This window comes from Lethenteron reissneri, chromosome 64 (assembly GCF_015708825.2).
Source record: "Lethenteron reissneri isolate LAM-NWPU_2019-01 chromosome 64, ASM1570882v1, whole genome shotgun sequence".
Taxonomy (NCBI): domain Eukaryota; kingdom Metazoa; phylum Chordata; class Hyperoartia; order Petromyzontiformes; family Petromyzontidae; genus Lethenteron; species Lethenteron reissneri.
Window position 1 is genome coordinate 11,667,289 of NC_083842.1, and position 20,749 is coordinate 11,688,037.

Genomic DNA, 20,749 nt, shown 5'->3' on the forward strand with positions numbered 1-20,749 from the left:
CTGTGAGCCATTCGGCTTTTGAATCGGGTGCAACCGCAACAAACAAAAGACAAAAACATGAACCAGAAAACATCTTAAAGTGACTATGTGACTAAGTGCAAACAGAAATCCAAAAAAAGACAGCAAAATATTCCAAGAAAAAGCACCGTACACCAACGCTGTGTGCAAAAATCCCAGTGGGATGCAAGTCAAACAACAACAACCACAAGACAACTTAGATTAAGGCCATCAGTCTAACTCCGTACTACAACAAACAAACATGGCCAAACCAAAAAACTTTTCTAAATCACCAAAATAAAGCCATAAAAGCAATGTAACAGTGATCATAGGAACTGTGATCGAATTTTCACAATAAACGACATAAACAACATGTACCACCAAACCCTGTAGCCATAGCTTGCTGCATGAGTCACTCCACAACAGCAGGAGCATCAGAAGGAGTATCAACATTTTTCAATGCACCTTTAAGATCAGCACACTAAATCAAAACACAAGATCATACTTTGCAGCGGTCATCCGGAGCTAAACATTGTATTTTATTTTAGGTCACTGAATAGCAGTGACAGCTAGGGGTGTACAACTCCTCTAGAACAGTTTTGATTGAAGATCTCATAGGTAGTGATTCAAGTTGAAGTTTATTGGCAATGGCATTCCAGACCCTGGTGGCATCAACAGCAAAGGCCCTTCCTCCAGTATTTGTACGGCAATAGGGAATGTGAAGCTGGTAAATGAGCGAAAAAGCTGGCTGCATGAGTCACTCCACAACAGCAGGAGCATCAGATGGAGTATCAACATTTTTCAATGCACCTTTAAGATCAGCACACTAAATCAAAACACAAGATCATACTTTGCAGCGGTCATCCGGAGTGAAACATTGTATTTTATTTTAGGTCACTGAATAGCAGTGGCAGCTACGGGTGTAGTACAACTCCTCTAGAGCAGTTTTGAGTGAAGATCTCATAGGTAGCGATTCAAGTTGCAGTTTATTGGCAGGACAGGGATACAGGCAAAACCCCAGTTTACGTCGGAGATGCGTTCCGAGAAAATGTGCGGCAACGAATATCGAAACGGCGCGAGTGGGAAGCGATTTACAGGGTAGGCTGGGGAGGCGACTGATAAGGGGCCGTCCATAAATGACGTCACGCGATTTTGGACGATTTTTGACCCGCCCCCACGTCACACGGCGTCACAAAAAGTCAGACCCCCCCCCCCTCAAATATGACGTCACAAAGCTCTGCCCCCCCCCCCCCCAAAGAAAACATGCTTCAAATCGCTTTAAACTATTGTCATTGTAGTGCGTATTTAATGTGCCGCTGCACTCTGATGTTGTAGGATAAAACATGTATTAATAAGTCAATTTAATTAAGACACACACAGAGACACACAGACAGACACACAAGCAGAGAGAGACAACACAGAGACACACAGAGAGAGACTCACACAGAGACACACAGAGAGAGACACACACAGAGACACACAGAGACAAACATAGACACAAAGTGAGAGACACGCACAGAGACACACAGACAGACACACAAGCAGAGAGAGACAACACAGAGACACACAGATAGAGACAACACAAAGACACACAGAGACACACAGAGAGCGACACACACAGAGACACACAGAGAGAGACACACAGAGAGAGACACACACAGAGACACAGAGAGAGACACACAGAGACACACAGACAGACACACAAGCATAGAGAGACAACACAGAGACACACAAGCAGAGACTCACACAGAGAGACACACACAGAGAGACACACACACAGAGACACACAGAGACACAAAGTAAGAGACACGCACAGAGACACACAGACAGACACACAAGCAAAGAGAGACAACACAGAGACACACAAGCAGAGACTCACACAGAGACACAGAGAGACACACAGAGAGAGACAACACAGAGACCCACACAGAGACACAAAGTGAGAGACACAACATAGACTATATGGTGGCCTTCAAGCGGCGGTTCTTCACGAACGCCGGCTTGGCGGCCAACACTTCGGTGCAGATGTTTTCTCTCCTCTGCTTGAGGAAGCCCCTTGATTTGGGTGCTACGGGGTACGCCACCGTAGCTCATACGTCGGTGTCCGACGACCAGGAACCTTTTATTCAGGTTCTTAATGCTGGGTTGGACATCACGGTCACCCAGGAATGAACGGTGTTGGCCCATGCGTCAGGAATGCGGCTGCTGAGCCTTGCACGCGACGATCCTGGGATGTGGATCATCCTTCTCGCCTGGAACCGGTTATCGTGCCACGTGAATTCATTTCATCTCCACATCGCTGGGGCCGAGTGTCGAATGTGTCTGGCGACCGGTTTTGTGGAACCAATCAATGACCGTCGTTAAAAGGGGTTCTCCTGTACTTTTGGGTTGGGCCACGTGCTAATTTGATGCCTTGCTGGCCACGTGCTAATTTTATGCCTTGCCATGAGACCTCCACCACCAAGCAAGATTGTCATGTTTGCAAATAAATTATATATCTGTGCCAACGTTTTGATCAAATTCTGACCGATAAAGCTCCGACTGACCGGTTGCGAGCGGGGCACGACGGCAGAGGTCGCAACTGGGTACCCGATACCCGTACCCTACCCGATACCCGGCTACCCGTACCCGGCCGAGTACGGGTACGGGTAGGCCGTGAGTCACTGGTGAGTAACCGTTTGTCACTCATTTCCCAACGTCTTATCTCTTCTCACAATTCAAGTTCTAGAATCAACCCACCCGCGCCTGCAACATGGCTTTATCCCAGAGGTCGCAATCAGGTACCCGATACCCGTACCCTACCCGTACCCGGCCGGGTACGGTTAGGGTACGGGTACGGCCGGGTACGGGTAAGGAATCAAAACCCATTTGCGACCTCTGCACGACGGTTGCGAGATGTTATCTCCCTCGCCTGATATGCAGGAGGTCGTGGGTTCAATCACGACCCTGACGATGCATGTATATTTGAAGTTTGCGTGTCCCTCTCCTCCCCGTGGTCGCGTAGTTTTTTCTCTCTCCAGGTTCTTCAGTTTTTCCCTCCACATTTAGAAAGATGCGTTTAGAGTATTTGGCTGATGTAAATGTCGACGTGATGAGCCATTTCGTTGAGCTATCATTTGTGGCGAAATCACTCCTGAAAAATAACTAAATAGCTCAGTGGACATTATCTGGTAAATTTAAACTTTTAGTATATCTTTTTTATACAGACTGAATTTAATACAAACATACAACGTTTTGCTCAAACTGCTTTGAGCTTCAGCTAAAAGGAGCTGGTAAATCGAGACTGCTTCAGCAGCTGACTTGTACCTTAAGTACCCGCCGTGAGGTTACCAATTTCCGAAGCATGGGTCATTCACAGTTCTTTGTAATGTGGGCCTGGAGACTTTTTTTACGTTAATCGTCTCAAAACTATTTCAAAGAAATAATAATACTCATGTAAATCTTGACTTAAAGCTTTTGTAACTTCAGGAAATAATCTTCTTTGGGTCTTTCGGTAAAGTCGTGGAGATAGATTCGATATAATACTCATGTAGTCTTGTAAAGGCGACAACCCACAGTATTCACTCGCCGTCGAAGACAGAACCCAGCTTATATACATGCTCCAAGCACGTGTGCTGTTTCATTCAGACGCTGTCGCCTCGACAGACGTGGTTTTCACCTAAGGACGGCTGCTTGCGTTGTGGCCGAAACGTCGTGAGAATTGTTTTATTATGTTTTATTTTTATTATTACTTCCCTTCTACGTGACTTTACCGAAAGAACCAAGAAGATGAAAACAGAACGACTCCTCAAGACAAGGCAGCAGCTGCCATGCCGTGAGCCAAGTGCCACATCTGCATGCAAGTTCGCTGTACACCTTCTAAGCTGATGAGTGACAATTTTGTCTTAAACCGGTGCTAATAGTTGTTTCACTGTGTGGACGGTGCCGATCCTAACCCCGATGTTTTGGCGAGGAATAGAGCGATTCAACCAGTGGTGCCTGTATTGACGGGTAGTTTTTTTTTAAGTTGAAGTGGTTAAGAGAAATCAGTTTGGCTCCGTTTTGCCTAGAGGGGTGGTTCTCAAATTGTGGTCCCCGGTAACCAGCACGCTGTCCGCGGTGACTGCGATGCAAATGCAGGTCGATCCGGACAATAATGAAATTGTTTATAGCTCTTGTTTCGGACAATAATCAATATTTTACTCATTTAATTTAAAAATTAAGTTAGGTAAACTACCCTGATTAAACTTCCCTAACGCTAAGATCTAAAAAAAAACTCAAAGCTGCAAAAACAAAAAAAAATATTCCATTAATTATAGATTTAAAGCTTTCGTGACTGCAGAGATTCATATTCTTGGTTCTTTCGGTAAAGTCACGTAGAAGGGAAATAATAAAATATTAATATAAAACAATAAAAATTCTCACGACGTTTCGACTGCAACACAAGCAATCATCATCAGGTGTGAAATCCACACCGTGAAATCCACAGCAAGAAGAACATGTTCTTGCTGTGGATTTCACACCTGATGATGATTGCTTGTGTTGCAGTCGAAACGTCGTGAGAATTTGTATTGTTTTATATTAATATTATTTTATTATTTCCCTTCTACGTGACATTACCGAAAGAACCAAGAATATTCCATTAATGTTTAAGTTTGTATTACTGGTATTGAGAGATAAGTGAATGCGTTTCTTCACCAGAAGTGGGCTGGCTGGGTGGCCCACGGAAATGTTTGCATCGGTTGAATGATCCGTGGACCAAAACAAGTTTGAGAAACACCACTCCAGAGGCTCTCTCCATCTGTCATTGGCTGTATCTATTATCTTGCCGCTTGCTGAAAGTGTTGCATTTCCACCTAGAAAGTGTTCTGTAGCGGACGCGTCTCGATGGGAGATTACGTTTGTTGTGGATCGTGATGCATGCGACTTCTCGCGTAGAAAATCCACGTTTTAAGTATATAGACCTCAAAAACAAGGTAATTGGACAAGCTGCAGATCAAGCGTGTGATCAACAACAATCGCAAACGGAGGGACCGTGAGGACAACCCAGGAAGACACGGAACGTTTTGGCCAATGTTGGGCCGATGTTGGTCTAACGCAGCCGGGGTCGGCAAACCAAAATAACAAGAGCAGCAATTTTTTTCCAATTCAGTACAAAACTCAATATTTCAAGAGCCCTGCAACGCATGTGAATATATACGACATAAGGTCACGAAGCAGTTGTTAAAGAGCCCACCACGTGCGGGTCCAGAGCCCCAGGTTGCCGACCTGCTGGTCTAACGGTTCTATCCACATGCCAACGTCAGGATGTATATATGCAACCAGCTCTCAGGGGACTCAATATATTGGGTGAAGGAGAGGGGTAAGTAGAACAATTACACACGGGGCAAAATACAGAAAATGTCGACAAATCAAAATAAGGGTGGAAAATGCCGAACATAGATTATTACGAAGGAGTGAGCAAGAGTACAGCGTATGTAATGATGTGATTAGAAAGTATTATGTCCTTGTCGCAGTAAATTACTGTAAATACATTTTGAAGGGGTATTTTAGTTCTTTACGGAATATAATTTAAGATAAATTTTCGTAAATTAAGGAGGGAATATGAAAGTATCTGTTCTTTAAAGGAAACCTACATACAGTAAAGATAGTACATGTAAAGGGAAGAGTAATGACATGATACTTTCATTTTATATAGCATCATTCATGCTAACAGCATCCCACAACGCTGTACATTAACTATATATAAGAACAAATCCCATATACAGCCACGACCAATCAAATGAAAACCCTACTACCAAGCAAAATCAAATGTGAGCAAACACATTCAGAAATGGCACCAAAAAAAAAAGCACAAACAACAATGCACATTTGTGTAGGGACGCAACGAGGCGTACGGGAGACTTCGTGGACTGAACGGGGTCGTATGTGTAGTGCCGTAGATGGGCCACGCTTACCGGCAGTGATAGACGAGGTCCATCTGCAAGGGTACCCTGTACCGCCAAGGGGGGGGGGGGGGCTGCGGGGGATCTATGATCCCACGCAACGCCTCCCCTCGATGGGCAAAGGGGCATAAAAGAGGACCTCCCCAGCCGATCGAGGCCAGTCGCAGCTCAAGACCCAAGACCAGCCAGCTTAGGACCCTGGACCCCCTCGTCCCGCTTGTACTTGTAAGGGCCGGGACGCTGTGAGGGCCAGTGGTGGAACTCTGGGACTCCCGGCTCTACGTCCTTGTAAGGGCGAGTTCCGAGGAAGCCAGAGTCTAGACCCGCACCTTGGCTGGGTCGGGTCAGGTAGCCTCCCCTAGGGTAATTGTAGCCGGAGGACCCCAGAGCGTAGCCAGAGTCAGGCACGCTAGAAGTAGGCTATGTCCCTAGGCTGTAACAGTGTATATGGACTGTTGGAGTGTTGTATTGTAATAAAGAAGTTACCTCTACTAGTGTCTCCGGAACCATTACATATGCGATCATGAGGCTTCTTGGTTCTTTCGGTAAAGTCACGTAGAAGGGAAGTAATAAAATAATAAAAATAAAACATAATAAAACAATTCTCACGACGTTTCGGCCACAACGCAATGCAGTACTAATCACATTCCTGCATTTCCCATAAATATGCTAAATTCCTTTTGATATGCAAATTCCTTTGTCAATGCGCCCAGCTTATATATATGCTCCAAGCTCGTGTGCTGTTTCATTCAGACTCTGTCGCCTCGACGGACCTGGTTTTCACCTGAGGACGGCTGCTTGCGTTGTGGCCGAAACGTCGTGAGAATTGTTTTATTATGTTTTATTTTTATTATTTTATTACTTCCCTTCTACGTGACTTTACCGAAAGAACCAAGAAGATGAATCCCTGCAGTCACGAAAGCTTTAAATCGAGATCATGAGGCTGTTACGAGAACCATTCGAGTCTACCCTGGGTCCACATTGTCACTGGGGCGTACCGAGGCCATGCGCAGATACTTCAGACTATGTTGTTGCAAACCTTGCGGTGTGTCCGTTATTAGAGGTTATAGATTGCAATGATTAGAAATGCGTCGAGTGAACTGCGTTTGAAGAACGTTTAACAAATATTTATTAGTACTTGACGAACGGCAGAGCACATAAAAACAATGCAATAAAAACGCGTGAAATACGATGCAAACGTCTGGGAAAACTTGAAGCACGATAACTGTCATATCGTGATATTTTATGTTGTATAATGAAACATTACATCGTGGCAACCCTACTTCTAATGAAGAACACACTAATGAATACAAATTACCCACAACATCGTGGAGATTCATTGTGCCTGTCGTCTTCACCAGATTCCTTACTTGGGTTGCTGTGATATGCAAACAACAATGTTATAAGATCCACAATGATATTGACTGTTTTCACCATAGTCGGTGGGTGGACTAACATCCCTCGGTGGCAAAATGTTATCTGCCTTGTCTCGTATGCAGAAGATCGTGGGTTCGACCCGGACCCTGACGATGCCTGTGTTAGTTTAGTTTATCGGTTTTTATTCGGAGTTTGCGTGATATCTCTCCCCGTGGAGTTTTGTCCGGGCTCCTCCAGTTTTGCCCTCCACATTTAGAAACATGCTTTTAGATTATTTGTCGACTATAAATTCTCACGTGTGATGATATGAGCTACGCTCTTTGGTTCTTTCGGTAAAGCCACGTAGGTAGAAAAATAAATAATATATCACGACGTTTCGATCGCAACACAAGCGATCGTCCTCAGGCAGAAAAAAATACCCACAAGTTCTTACAAGTTGTAACAGCTCTCTCGCTGGTTTAGCAGTTCCACCGCTTGTGTTGCGATCGAAACGTCGTGATATATTATTTTTACTTTTATTTTATTTTTCTACCTACGTGACTTTAACCGAAAGAACCAAAGAGTATGGATTCCTGCAATCACGAAAGCTTTAAATAAAGATTGATATAAGCTACTTCAATGAGCTGTGTGTGGCAAGGGTCACCTCTGAAAAGGAGCTAATAGCTCAGTGGGCTGTACCTGGTGAATTAAATCATTTAGTTTATATTATGATTATCATTGCTAATTTTACTTTAAATTCCTAGCAAAATATTTACGAAACAACAATAAAGTTAGAAAGAAAAAAACGTATCAATCAAATGTAGTGTTTTGTAACCGTGTTGTGGTCACACGTCATTTTCTGACGGCACGTGCGTTATAAGCATTATAGATCTTATAGAAGTTGTAACGATATTAATGACTTATGGCAGGTTCATGTTGAGTGAACTGCAGTTGAATAACTTTTAAGGAATCTACATACCTACTTGTAGTACATCGAGACACAAAAAACAATGTCAAAGGGAAAATGAAAATTCCAAATATTCCTCACATCATAAAATGTACAATTGTATCGTGGCATGTATCACGGCAACCCTACTCCTTGCCCACAAATTAAACCAAGTTTCATTCTCAAACATGACAAAGCCGCGTTAGCCACAGTCGTTACGTATTCCCGCTCACCAGCCTACCTCTTCCTTTCTAGATGAAGGCTGCAGTTGCAGCAACACAGTATCCACAAAATACGCTTCGACTCTCACTCTATCCAATCTACCACACATTCAGATGCTCACAAAACCAAGCAAGCTAAAGGGCATTGAATCTTATTCAATTACAAAAACACTCTTCCTCAGGGACACCTAGAGACATAGCCAGGAAAGCGCTGTAATGGAATTAACCAAGATCAAGTTGTCCATCATGGCCAAAGCCGTTGGGGCCACCACACACCTCCAACGCGTTCTACCATCTGCCATATCTCGCAGCTGCTGTACGGTAAACATGCGACCATCAAGATATGTCCTAACAAATTCCCAGCATCTGCTCTTCACCATAACAAAGGCGTTTTTGGGTTAGATCGCGGAAATATAAACGTGCCGTTAAACCCGCCACCGCCCGACACAGCCAATTATTAAGGTTTGTCACTTAAACAAAACGTGCCAACTATTGACTACTTCAGCACACCGGTGTTGAAGAGTAAACCCAAAAACTTGACAATTTGAGTGTTTCGCGGGGGATTACAACCAGCTTCATTAGGCGATTTGCCGGCCTACGTGTTAATCTGCTCTTGGGTTTTCCTTGTTTGCTGGACTCATGGATACCACTCCAATGCCTGTCTCGGTCTAATGGACATCTGTGAAAAAATCTTTAAAGCTCATCGGTCTTGCCTACCTACATTACACACATGTCCCAAGCCAGAAATTAATTTTTTCCAATCTTGATTTGAAGCTTTCTCTCCCACCTGAAGACGATTGCTTGTGTGGCGATCGAAACGTCCTGATCTATTATTTTTTCTACCTACGTGACTTTACCGAAAGAACCAAAGAGTAGAGTATTTTTTTCCCTCCGAGTCATATCCACAATTACCTGCCTCATTCTCTTCTGGACTTCTGCATTGTTTATCTAGTTTTACCATGACATTCCGAGCATCCGTCTCCAGACACCTGTGCTCAAATTACAACTTCTGTTCAAGTTGTTTTCGTTTGTGTCCAGCTCTCTGACCCATACGCTAATACAGACAGCTCTCACGCCTCAAGTGACCCTTTTCAAATACAGTAACTTACAACTTCTCTTCCCATGGTGATATGAAATTGATGCACTTGTAAACACGACTTGGTCACAAGCTTAAAAAAAACCGTCCCAACCTTATGTATGTTACACGTGCGGTCCTTTTTCTTATCCACTACTGGATGAGGGCCTCCCATATGTTGTGTATGTCCTGGGGTTATTTTTGTCCATTCTCCACCATGCTGGTCAGTGCAGGTTGGTGAAGTCAAGCAGTATACAAGTACTGGATTTGCAGCATTGATCTAGCGAAGAATAAGCAGGAAAGCGAGTGTGGAACAACGTCGTGACGGATGGCAATGATGGAATTTAGCTGTTCTGCCCTCTGTTGCAACGCAACCTCAAACACTTATTGGGATTACTGCAATGTCTTGTTTGCTGTCGTTTCTAAAAGTGTTTTAAATAGACTACAATATAATAAAAACTCTGCTGCCCAGGTTTTAACGAGATCTAAATCGCGTGACCAGATTACTCCATTTCTTTCCTCCCTGCACTGGCTACCTGTAAGGAACAAAATCTACTTTAAGATTCCTCCATTGACATTCAATGCCTTGGATGAGTTTGCTCCTACATATCTCAAACATCTGCTCAAGTGTTATTATTCTACTGCAAAAACTAAGATTTTCTGATTCTGGCCTTAACTCTATTCGAAATTATTTAGGATTTATATACAATTTGAGTGTTTCCCCTTTACAGGGTGCTATATGAAAAACATAAAACAAGCTTTTTTCCGCCAGGCGCCGCGATAGTGGAATTCTCTTCCTCGGTCCATTAGGAAATATTGCGTCTGCTAAATTGTTTAAATCGCATCTTTAAGCTCTCCTGTTTTTACGATAGGCTTTCTCCATAGTGTAATCTTTACGTAAAGCGTTTAGCGGCCTCGTGCAAATTCCGCTATAGAAACCAAGTTTATTCATTATTATCTATGGCGGTCAACCATCCAAGCACTATCCAGGTTCGAACTTGCTTAGCTTCCCCAGATCTGATGAGATTGGGTTGTATTCCGGGTGACTTGGCCACATGCTTGCAATTGCCCAACGGGTTGTTGTAATTTTCAATATTTCAGACCCCTACCCCTCTGAACCATTAGCCAATCAAAGTGGACTTTTTAGCGAGTTGGTGGAACTGAAGTACCAACTGTGACATTACAACTCCACGCACGTGGGCCATTCCCTATCATCGTCTTTACCGACTATGGTATAAATGTATGTTTTAATATTCCAACCAGTATCAATACACCAATGGATGAAGGCCTCTACAAGGCTTGTGGATGCCCAACTGAACCAAGCAATGTGGACAGTAACCGATGCCTTAAAATCAACGCCTACCCAACTGCTTCCCGTGCTGTCTCACACCACGTTACCCCATATCCACAGAGGGCCTCAAAGTCTCAACTGGGCACGCACGGATGATCATGAAAGCCCGAGCTGCCGACAGTACAAGCGAAGTCGCAGAACCCATCAAGAGCTCACCTAAATCCCGGAAACAATTTTGGTCGCGAGCAAAGGCTCGTGAAATCGTCGTCGCGTTCAACGACCCCCGTGGAATGTTGGCGAGCAAATCAACGTCCGAAATGGGCACCTACAAAAGGAAACAAATCATTTCCGACGCCACGCAAAAAAACGCCTCCCCAATGCACCGCACTCAAGTGCGTTGAGTACCTCACACGGGCACTGGCGCCCATCTCACGCACAAATGGTAAATAAAGATGAGCCCCAATTACGACCGTGGCTCCACGCCGCACCGCAAACCATGAACCGTATGCTATATCGCTACCCCACACCGTAAAGGTACTCCACATTCTACTCCAGGCAATAGGCCAATCGTGTCCAGAAACCGTTACTGGGCCTCTACGTTCAGCCTGGAAAAATAAATACCGCACAGACGGCTAGGTTATACAACGCACGTGAAGATGCGAGCGTGTCGCTACCTAGCTACCTATAACACTTGTCTGTCCTCTGACCTCCTGCCAGTGAGCTTTCAACACTTAAAGATACTTTAATAATACCTGCATTTGTTGCGCCCATAATGTAACATAGCCTTAGTCTCGTCATTTGGTCATTTTCTGTGTCTAATTGACTCAAGGTCAACTATTTAATCCACCCTAGGCTATTAAGTGTTAATGTGAGGGTGCCCAATTCCCAATCAGTAAACCGAGTAAATATTTTTTGTATACATCACCAAGTACCATTTTTGGTCTCTGCAGTACACTGCAGTCTATAATAACACTGCTAACATATCTTATAGTCTGCATCTTCTTGCTTTGGTATTTGGTGGGTGGTCGTAGCCATTGTTACACTTGATGTTTGTTCATAGTCAACGTTAACGCAAAATAAATAAAAATGTATTCACAAATATTTCCATCACCAATTTCACTGACACAATCGAAAGGGGCTGTGGCTCTACACATTCATCTCACTGAAATAATGAAATAAATAAAATCCCTGCTTTGAAGGTGTTCTTGAAAAGTTAATGGCATGAGGAGAGCCTAGTGGTCAGGAGAGCCTTGCAAGGGGTCAAAGGCTCAATTTCTGCTGTAGCAGCTGGGTAGCTTGTTAAGGGAATTGACAAATCGCTTTTCCGCTGTGATGGAGACAGGTGATAACCGCTCACTCATGTGTCCTCTTGAAACATCCACTCCTCTGTCAAGTCATTGTTTTGAGTCTTTCTGTAAACTCTAAAGCATTGAGACCAATAAGGAACGTTTCCGCCTTTTCAGTTGCCATCTTTTAAATCGAAATTTTGCACCTCCTGAAACAGTAAAACACGAAGCAGTCACATGGGACGATAATCACAGTGGTTTGCATTGCATTCCCATAGAGATTGTATCCGATTTCTCTGGCTACTCTTCTCTCTATTAGTTGGCCGCTGCATTGTGTCTGTGTCAATATCATTAGGCCACAAATACTTTGCACCCAGCAAATCAAATGTGTCACTGGCCCCAATTCAGTTCGGGGGGAGGGGGGGGGGAACCATTCTGCATCGATCCATCTTTCTCAATGTGTCTACCAGCCATGAGGCGCTGGTCCCTCCATCCACTATATACCGTGCCATGTCAATGAAACCTATTCTTATTCCTTTGGTGTCAAGCCCTCTTCCCTCATGTGGGTTTTCCAGTGCTTCTTCAGGGAGTTGTCTTGCGCAAAGGCTTTGTCGCACATGCTGCACTGGTACGGCCTCTCGCCCGTGTGTATGCGGTTGTGCCGTGTCAGCGTCGCCGCGTGCGAGAACGCCTTGCCGCACACCTCACACCTGTACGGCTTCTCGCCCGTGTGCACCAGCTGGTGACGCTTCAAGTTGGGTGCGCGTGAAAAGGCCTGGTCGCACATGTTGCACTGGAACGGCTTCTCGCCCGTGTGCACGCGCCGGTGGTTCTTGAGGTGATCGGCCCGCAAGAAGGCCTGGCCACACAGCTCACACTGGTGCAGCTTCTCGCCCGTGTGCAAGCGCTCGTGATCCTTCAGCTGAGCGGCGCTCCAGTAGGATCTGCTGCACATCCCGCACTGGTAGGGCTTCTGCCTTGCGTGAACGAGCGCGTGAAACTTCTGCAGGTGCGGGGACTGCTGCAATACGGATTCGCCCGCGTGCATCTTCGAGCGGTGCCCGATGCCTCCGTAGCCTCGCACCGCGTAGCTGTACGCGTAGTAACCATGCGGGTTACCCCCCGCGTGCATGCGCTGGTGGCGCTTGAGAGTGCTGCTCTGCGAGAAGCCAAGTCCGCACTGCTCACATCGATGTGGCATCTCCGCATTCTCCAAGCTGTGTGTGATGTTCTGCTGCCCGTCGCTCCAACTCGCAGCACTTTGATGGACTGATGCGTCTTCCGACAGGGGCAGGGTTGTGTGCTCCATAACGGAAACAACAGCTGCTTTCTTTCTCTTCGCTTCGATAGATGCCTCGTGCTGCAGCAGTGATGAGGACAGGCCAGCCTCGGCTTCATTCATGAGGTTCGCTTGCTCGGCATGCTGCAGTGGGAAAACGGCTTGAACATCCATTCCAAATTCCTCCTCCGGGGTCCTGTTATCTACTGGACACAAAGTGAAACTGTGAAGTTGTAATCTCTGTGTCAGCTGCTCACTATAATTTACATTAAATTAAAGTAGGCATTACGAGTTCTGTGTATTAAAAATTTAGTTTAGAAGCTGTCTACTTTTATATATCTCCTCTTCCTTTAATGTGTATTTTTCAGGGTCAGATTTGCACCGTACGCAGCCAACCGTGCTAATCGGACGTGCGGGGTACTTTTCCTCAAGGGAAATTGAAAATGTAGTGAATATTCAAACAGGGAATAAGATATTCCCACAGGTTTTCGTGGTTATACTTTATAGCTCTCCAATGTATTTTTGGGTCGTGCGATGTGTTGTTCAGCATATCTGGCGTTTCGTTTCAGGCGCTTCTAAAGCTCTCGGCATATGGAGCGAAATGTGGGACGTAATGCCAATTACGCAGTAAATTTAATATTTTTATATTCGTTATTTAAACAAACAGCCATACCGTCAAATGATTCCACTTTAATGCTATGATTCATCTGGGCAGGGATGAAGCTGGACTCCGTGGGACGAGCATCTGATAAAAATAAAATCACAAACACAACATCGGTAATTATTATTAACTCATGAATTAGGGGCAATGTGATTGCCAAGTGCGTTTGTATGTTAGATAATTATACCGCATTCTGAGAGATGTTCCTCTTCAGCTTTCATCGTAGCCTCAGGACCAGTCCTCAGTGACGGGTAGAGTTGGGTCACCAGAGTAAATCCCAGTGTCGTCAATGCCTCCAAGCCTCCGCACAGACAGCAGCAGTTCCCGGCTCAAGCCGCTGAACAGCGCGAGCAGCACGTCCACCAGGCCTCCCAGCGTCACGTCGCCAGGAGAGGAGGTGGCGCCGTCGTCCCAGCGCGGCGTCCCAACGTCGTGTTGCTCAGCGCCCTGCAAGGCCTTCACCACCTGCCGCAGCACGGCGTAGAAGCCGAAGGGCAGACGGTCGCGCGCCGTGGCCAGCAGCTCGGCCCGCACGAGGCCGTCCCTGACGCAGGCGCTCAGGACCCCGTAGTCCCGGATGCCCAGCTCCGAGTCCATGGCCCGGGCCACCTCCGCGTTCACGCCCTGCGCCTCCAGCCACGCCGGGAAGTCCCCGCTTTGCTCCAGCACCGGGGTGGCCACCGCGCACGCCATTCTGATGGTGCAGGATTCAATGCAGAGCGTACACAGTACCAGACACAAAAACAGGGACAAGCATTGATTTGATGCTTCCTTGCCTGGAGAAATGCCACAAATTCGCATTTTTGACCAAGATATCAATAATTGGCTTTATACTATCCAGCTGTGTTTTCGAATTGTATCGCGTGTTCAGCATATTTTTCTCCATTGTTACTTCTCTTTTTGAACAGAACAATTCAACACGTGGTACAACCCGAAGACGCATCTAAGACCGGTACAAGACAAGCGTGAAAACCTACGCAGTAGTATATCACACTTTCTAGTTTGATGCATTTTTCCCCAACCCAAATACATTGGCCTACTCCCTGAACTGCCCTTATATTGTGATGAGTTCAAATTGAGTCGAGTTTATACCTTGCCAGCCACATGGCAGCTCAGCTCAAGTCACTGGAAATTTTCCAGAGCGCCGGTAAGACCGGAGTCGCTACATAAATCGTAGCCACAACGAAATAAAAATAAACAGGTATACTTCAATTTCGATTTAAAGCTTTCGTGACTGCAGGGATTCATATTCTTGGTTCTTTCGGTAAAGTCACGTAGAAGGGAAATAATAAAATAATAAAAATAAACAATAAAATTCTCACGGCGTTTCGATTGCAACACAAGCAATCATCATCAGGTGTGAAAACCACAGCAAGAAAATGTTTCAATTAAAAAAAAAATTCTTGCTGTGGTTTTCACACCTGATGATGAATGCTTGTGTAGCAATCGAAACGTCGTGATAATTTAATAGTTGTATTTTTATTATTTTATTATTTCCCTTCTACGTGACTTTACCGAAAGAACCAAGAATAGGTATACTTCAGATACGGTGTACCCAGATGCGTCAACATTGTCCGGGTCGATAACATTTGACAATACTTAGCTTAAAAAATTCAGCCCTGGGTTCAAAAGCCAGTGAAGCAAAAGGCAGTGGGGTCCTTTATTGTCGCAAAAATAAATCTGGCCTGGGGTTTATCGTATGATCTGCCAAAAGTAAAATAAAATCATTTTCCACAGAAAAAAAAAACGATTCTCACATGAAGATGGCGTTCCAGGTGTCACACGTCCGATGTTAATCAACGTTCTTCGCAGCCGGGAACCAGCTAAAACGTTCACACAGAAAGGAAACATCGTTCTTCGATTTAAAAAAGTCACACTCATTGAAAGTCGGTGACATACGTCCACACACGACTCGTTGAGGCTCACGGCGGAGCCGAATGTAGAGGCCACGTACCAGTGACAAAGTTGGGTTTAACCCAAAAAAGGTGCTTTTTTTTGGGTTCAACCATCAATCACGGCCCATACAAATCCGATATCAAAGACTCGCGAATGTTATCATCATTTTTTGCAGAAGACAGACACGGATTTCATTCGGTGTGAGTCGATGCAGTCAGACACCGAAGCTGACCCCCTTCTAAAAATGCTGAAATGCACGAGGGTGGTGGTGGAAAATCGAGCGTCGGATTAATGAACTCACCGTACCGTTACATATGCACGAAGTATGTTCATATATAAACAAACAAAAGACGCAGAAATTAAAGCAATTTTTTTTTCAAAGAGACAGATAAACGCGGCTGCGATGCTAACGCAAAATGAACGTAAAAAAACATGCGGGTGTTTACTTTAACAAAAAAACACGGAACATCCACAAAGCGAGACCTCGGATGCTCTGAATTAAAGCAACTTGGCTCGAAATGGGTTTTTATTTTATTTAAACATTTTTTTATGTTTAACGCCGACTGTGACACGGTGCGTGGAGCAGTGGCCACGACCGCCGATGGACGCGGCTTCTCCTCTCCACCAGCGCCGCCGATTCGCACGGTTAAGGGACCGTGGTCATTTGTCGAAGGTTTCAAATATTAATAAATAAATCCTTTGACGTTTTCTCAAATCGAATACGGGTACGGGTCCTGGCAGGGGACTAAACAAATACATTATCATCATGTCATACCTGTGAACCTCGCTATATGAGTGCCTTACCTTATCACGGACCAATTAAAACCTTATTGGTTACCCCGTGCCCTTATACATCTCAACGTTCGTCCTATACACTACACTATAAACTACACTATACACTACATTATACACTACATTATACACTACACTATACCATACCTGCCAACCCCCTTATATCAGTGCCTACCTTATGACAGACCAATTCAGACCTTATTGGTGACGCGTGCCCTTATACATCTCAACGTTCGTCCTATACACTACATTATACACTACATTATACACTACACTATACCATACCTGCCAACCCCCTTATATCAGTGCCTACCTTATGACAGACCAATTCAGACCTTATTGGTGACCCGTGCCCTTATACATCTCAACGTTCATCTTACAAAATCCCGTCACAAGGGAGAAACACAAATAAATATACACCTTTTTTGCCCGTATTGAAACGGATGTACGCCGTATGGACCTGAAAATTAAATTTCCATGAACAAGAATACAGGTAAACCGTATGGGTTGACAGGTATGGTATAGTGTAGTGTGTAGTGCATAGTGTAGTGTATAGTGTAGCGTATAGTATGTAGTGTATAGTAGTGTATAGTGTAGTGTATAGCAAACCTGTCAACCCCTTATCAGTGCCTACCTTATACATCTCAACGTTCATCCCGTCACAAGGGAGAAACACAAACAAATAGACACCTTTTTTGCCCGTATTGAAACGGATGTTCGCCGTGTGGACCTGAAAACTACATTATCCTGTACAAAAATACGGGTAAACCGTATGGGTTGACAGGCATATCATGTTGATACAGTATATTATGTATTACAATTATTGCCATTATAAAATGAGCACCGTTTATGTATTCAAAATATTACAAACATTTATTTAGTCTTAACAATAGCTATTCTTTGGGTCTTTCGGTAAAGCCACGTAGATAGAAAAATTAAACAAATATCACGACGTTTCGATTGCAACACAAGCAATCGTCTTCAGATGATTTTTTTTAATAGTGGGAGAGCTGCTGAAGCAGGATGTTATATAGGTTTGAGATGGGTTTAGCCCAAGGGTAAGTGGGTGGGGCTAGAGATGGAATTTGCATGTAAATGTAAGATCAGAGAGCTGATATACCTCCACGATGACACAGCTGTGGAGGTGGCCATTGTATTGTGAGAGATTAGCATGTCAATGTAAGCGAACCACTGGAATGGTGGCTGTGCGAGTGAGACATCCAGCTCGTTAAAAAACGAGGGACACCACCAACTCGAGGACAAGGAGCAACGCTGGCTGTGTTAGTAAGACATTTAGCGTGTATGTAACTCAGAGAGTCGGAAATAACTGCTAACATCGGCAGGTAGGATGGAAACATCACAGCCAGTTGTGACTTAAACTGGTTAATAACGTCCTTCCAATTATTGCTCAGTTTGTACCCATCTTCTCGGTGGAATTGTGTCTATGTTTATATATCTGGACTAGCTGTACTACCCGGCTTCGCCCGGGACTTGTATCCACCACGGCCGGCCGCCTTTGTCTCCCCAGTGGCGATGTTAATACGCTAATACGCTACAGCAGTTACTCGTTTGAGGCAGAGTCGACCTAGGGGAGGTTCAAATAATCGTCACCGGTGGTGGCCGTGTGCGGGAATGGAACTGGGTTCGCCGGGTTGGTAGCGCAGCGTAGCGTTAAGCACTACACCCACCGCTCCTCACACACCACACACGCACAGACACACACACAGACACACACACAGACACACGCAGACACACACAGACAGAGACACACACACACAGACAGCACGCTAACCACTACACTACCGCTCCCCACACACCACACACGCACACACACAGACACACACACAGACACACACACAGACACACACACACAGACACACACACACAGACACACACACACAGACACAGGCAGCACGCTAAGCACTACACTACCGTTCCCCCTACACAACACGCGCGCGTCCATAGGTACACATACACGCGCTTGCTGCAGACACACACTACTTTCATGGTGCGTACGGCAGTAAACGACTGAAATAATAAAGCGGCAATGCTGCGCAAGGGACGCCTTAGACCTGCAAAACATTTGTGTAATGCGAGCGTAAAGACACAAACTCATACAAACACATACACAATATACACACACACATACATGCAGACACACAGACAGACACATAACACACATACATACACACACATCCATACACAGAAACACATACACACACATACATAGACACACACATACATACACCCAAGCACATGCACACACATACATACACACATACATACAGACACGCAGACATACACATAAAGACATAGAAAAAAACCCACATGCATACACACACACAAAAACATACATACACACATAAATACAGACACACAGACATACACATAAACACATACACACATACACATGACCCGGCTTCGCCCGGGACTTGGATCCACCACGGCGGCAAAACCGACATACATACACACACAGACATACACACAAACACATACACACACATACATACACACACATACACACAAACACATACACACAGACATACACATACACACAAACACACACATGCATGCACACAAACACATACACAATACACACACACATACATGCAGACACAGACAGACACATAACACACATACATACACACACATACACACACATACATAGACACACACATACATAGACACACATTGTGGTGGGGGTGTAGTGAAGAGTAGGAAAAACTTTGATGAATTTACCTCAGAGTGGCGTGGTGGGTGTCGAGGCCTAGTAGCGTGCAAAGCCTGCGGCCTCGCCTAAAATTGTGGGCTTGGAAGAGGCAGGGTACGGGTGGCGTTCCTTCCCCCCCCCCCCCTAGCGCTCCAACAATACTGTGTAATGGCTATTATTTAATTAAATACGGAGCTTATGAAAGTGGCGAAGGCGTGGCTAGCCGTTGGCAGGGGCAACCGCCGTCCAATGAAACTGCAGCCCTTGGCGAAGGCGTGGCTAGCCGTTGCCAGGTCCAATGAAAGCTGCGAAGGCGTGGCTAGCCGTTGCCAGGGGCAACCGCCGTCCAATGAAAGTGCAGTCCACACACACACACACAGACACACAGACATGAACGATTTTATATATATAGATGGCTTCATGAACGAATCTTTGTTGATAGCCAGTGGGTTTGCAGAGTACCTTCGTCTTGGAAAAATCTATTTCGTCTGTGCCCACAGCGTCAAAACAATGATCAGCCATGGCTGAGGTAATGGTCCTACCGTGTTTCAGATCTGCCTTATGTTCACGAACACGGTCCGATACATGTCGCTTAGTTTCCCAAATGTAACTACTGCAGCAGACACAGCTTAGTTTGTAGACACCGGGGTATTGCATGTTAGGGATTACATTCTTCACAGATGGGATCAGATCACGAATGTCATGTACTGTGTTGAATCGAACCTGGATCTTGTGTTTGCTCATGATTTTGGAAATCTTTTTGGTAACCCCTGCTATGTATGGCAAGGTGATGGTTTTGATTGGGTCCTCAGATGGTTCTTTCCCAACAGTTGGGGTGATGGCTTTACGGATTGTGTAGTCTGAATATCCATTCATCTTGAGGGCTTGGGGTATGTGCTCCAGTTCACTGGCTCGGTGGCGATGGTCACAGATACAGTGAGCCATCTGGTCTCTTTTCAATGAACACATCTACGAATGGTAACTTGCCATCCTTTTCCACCTCCATGGTGAATTTAATGGCTGGGTGTATGGAATTGATGTGGTTGAATTGGCCCAGCGCTGGTAGGCCATGTGGCCAGGTAACGAACGTGTCATCTACGTATCTCTTCCACAAGGAAGGACGTAGGGTGGATGCCTGGATGGTATCTGTCTCAAAATTTTCCATGAGAACATTGGCTACAACTGGAGGGCGAACCCATTGGGGTACCTTCAACTTGTTTGTAGAATGTTCCATTCCAGGTGAAGTGTTGGTGAGGCAGTGTCTAACCAGGGCCGGTACATCAGCATTCAGTCCTTGTTGGACCAAATCTTCAAT

At 45.1% G+C, this 20,749-nt stretch overlaps 1 protein-coding gene across 1 annotated transcript in view; it reads right to left on the bottom strand.

Moving 5' to 3' along the window:
• LOC133359023 (uncharacterized) overlaps positions 1-16,530 on the bottom strand; it is a 60,661-nt gene extending 44,131 nt beyond the window's left edge. Inside the window, exons 1-6 of the mRNA XM_061577395.1 lie at positions 16,239-16,530; positions 15,794-15,859; positions 14,224-14,730; positions 14,049-14,120; positions 12,646-13,581; positions 1,989-2,065 (exon numbers count right to left, since the gene is read on the bottom strand). Of these exons, the coding sequence (XP_061433379.1) occupies positions 1,989-2,065; positions 12,646-13,581; positions 14,049-14,120; positions 14,224-14,257 (1,119 nt within the window). The 5' untranslated portion in view covers positions 14,258-14,730; positions 15,794-15,859; positions 16,239-16,530. The remainder of the gene's footprint in view (positions 1-1,988; positions 2,066-12,645; positions 13,582-14,048; positions 14,121-14,223; positions 14,731-15,793; positions 15,860-16,238) is intronic.
• Positions 16,531-20,749: the final 4,219 nt, after the last annotated feature.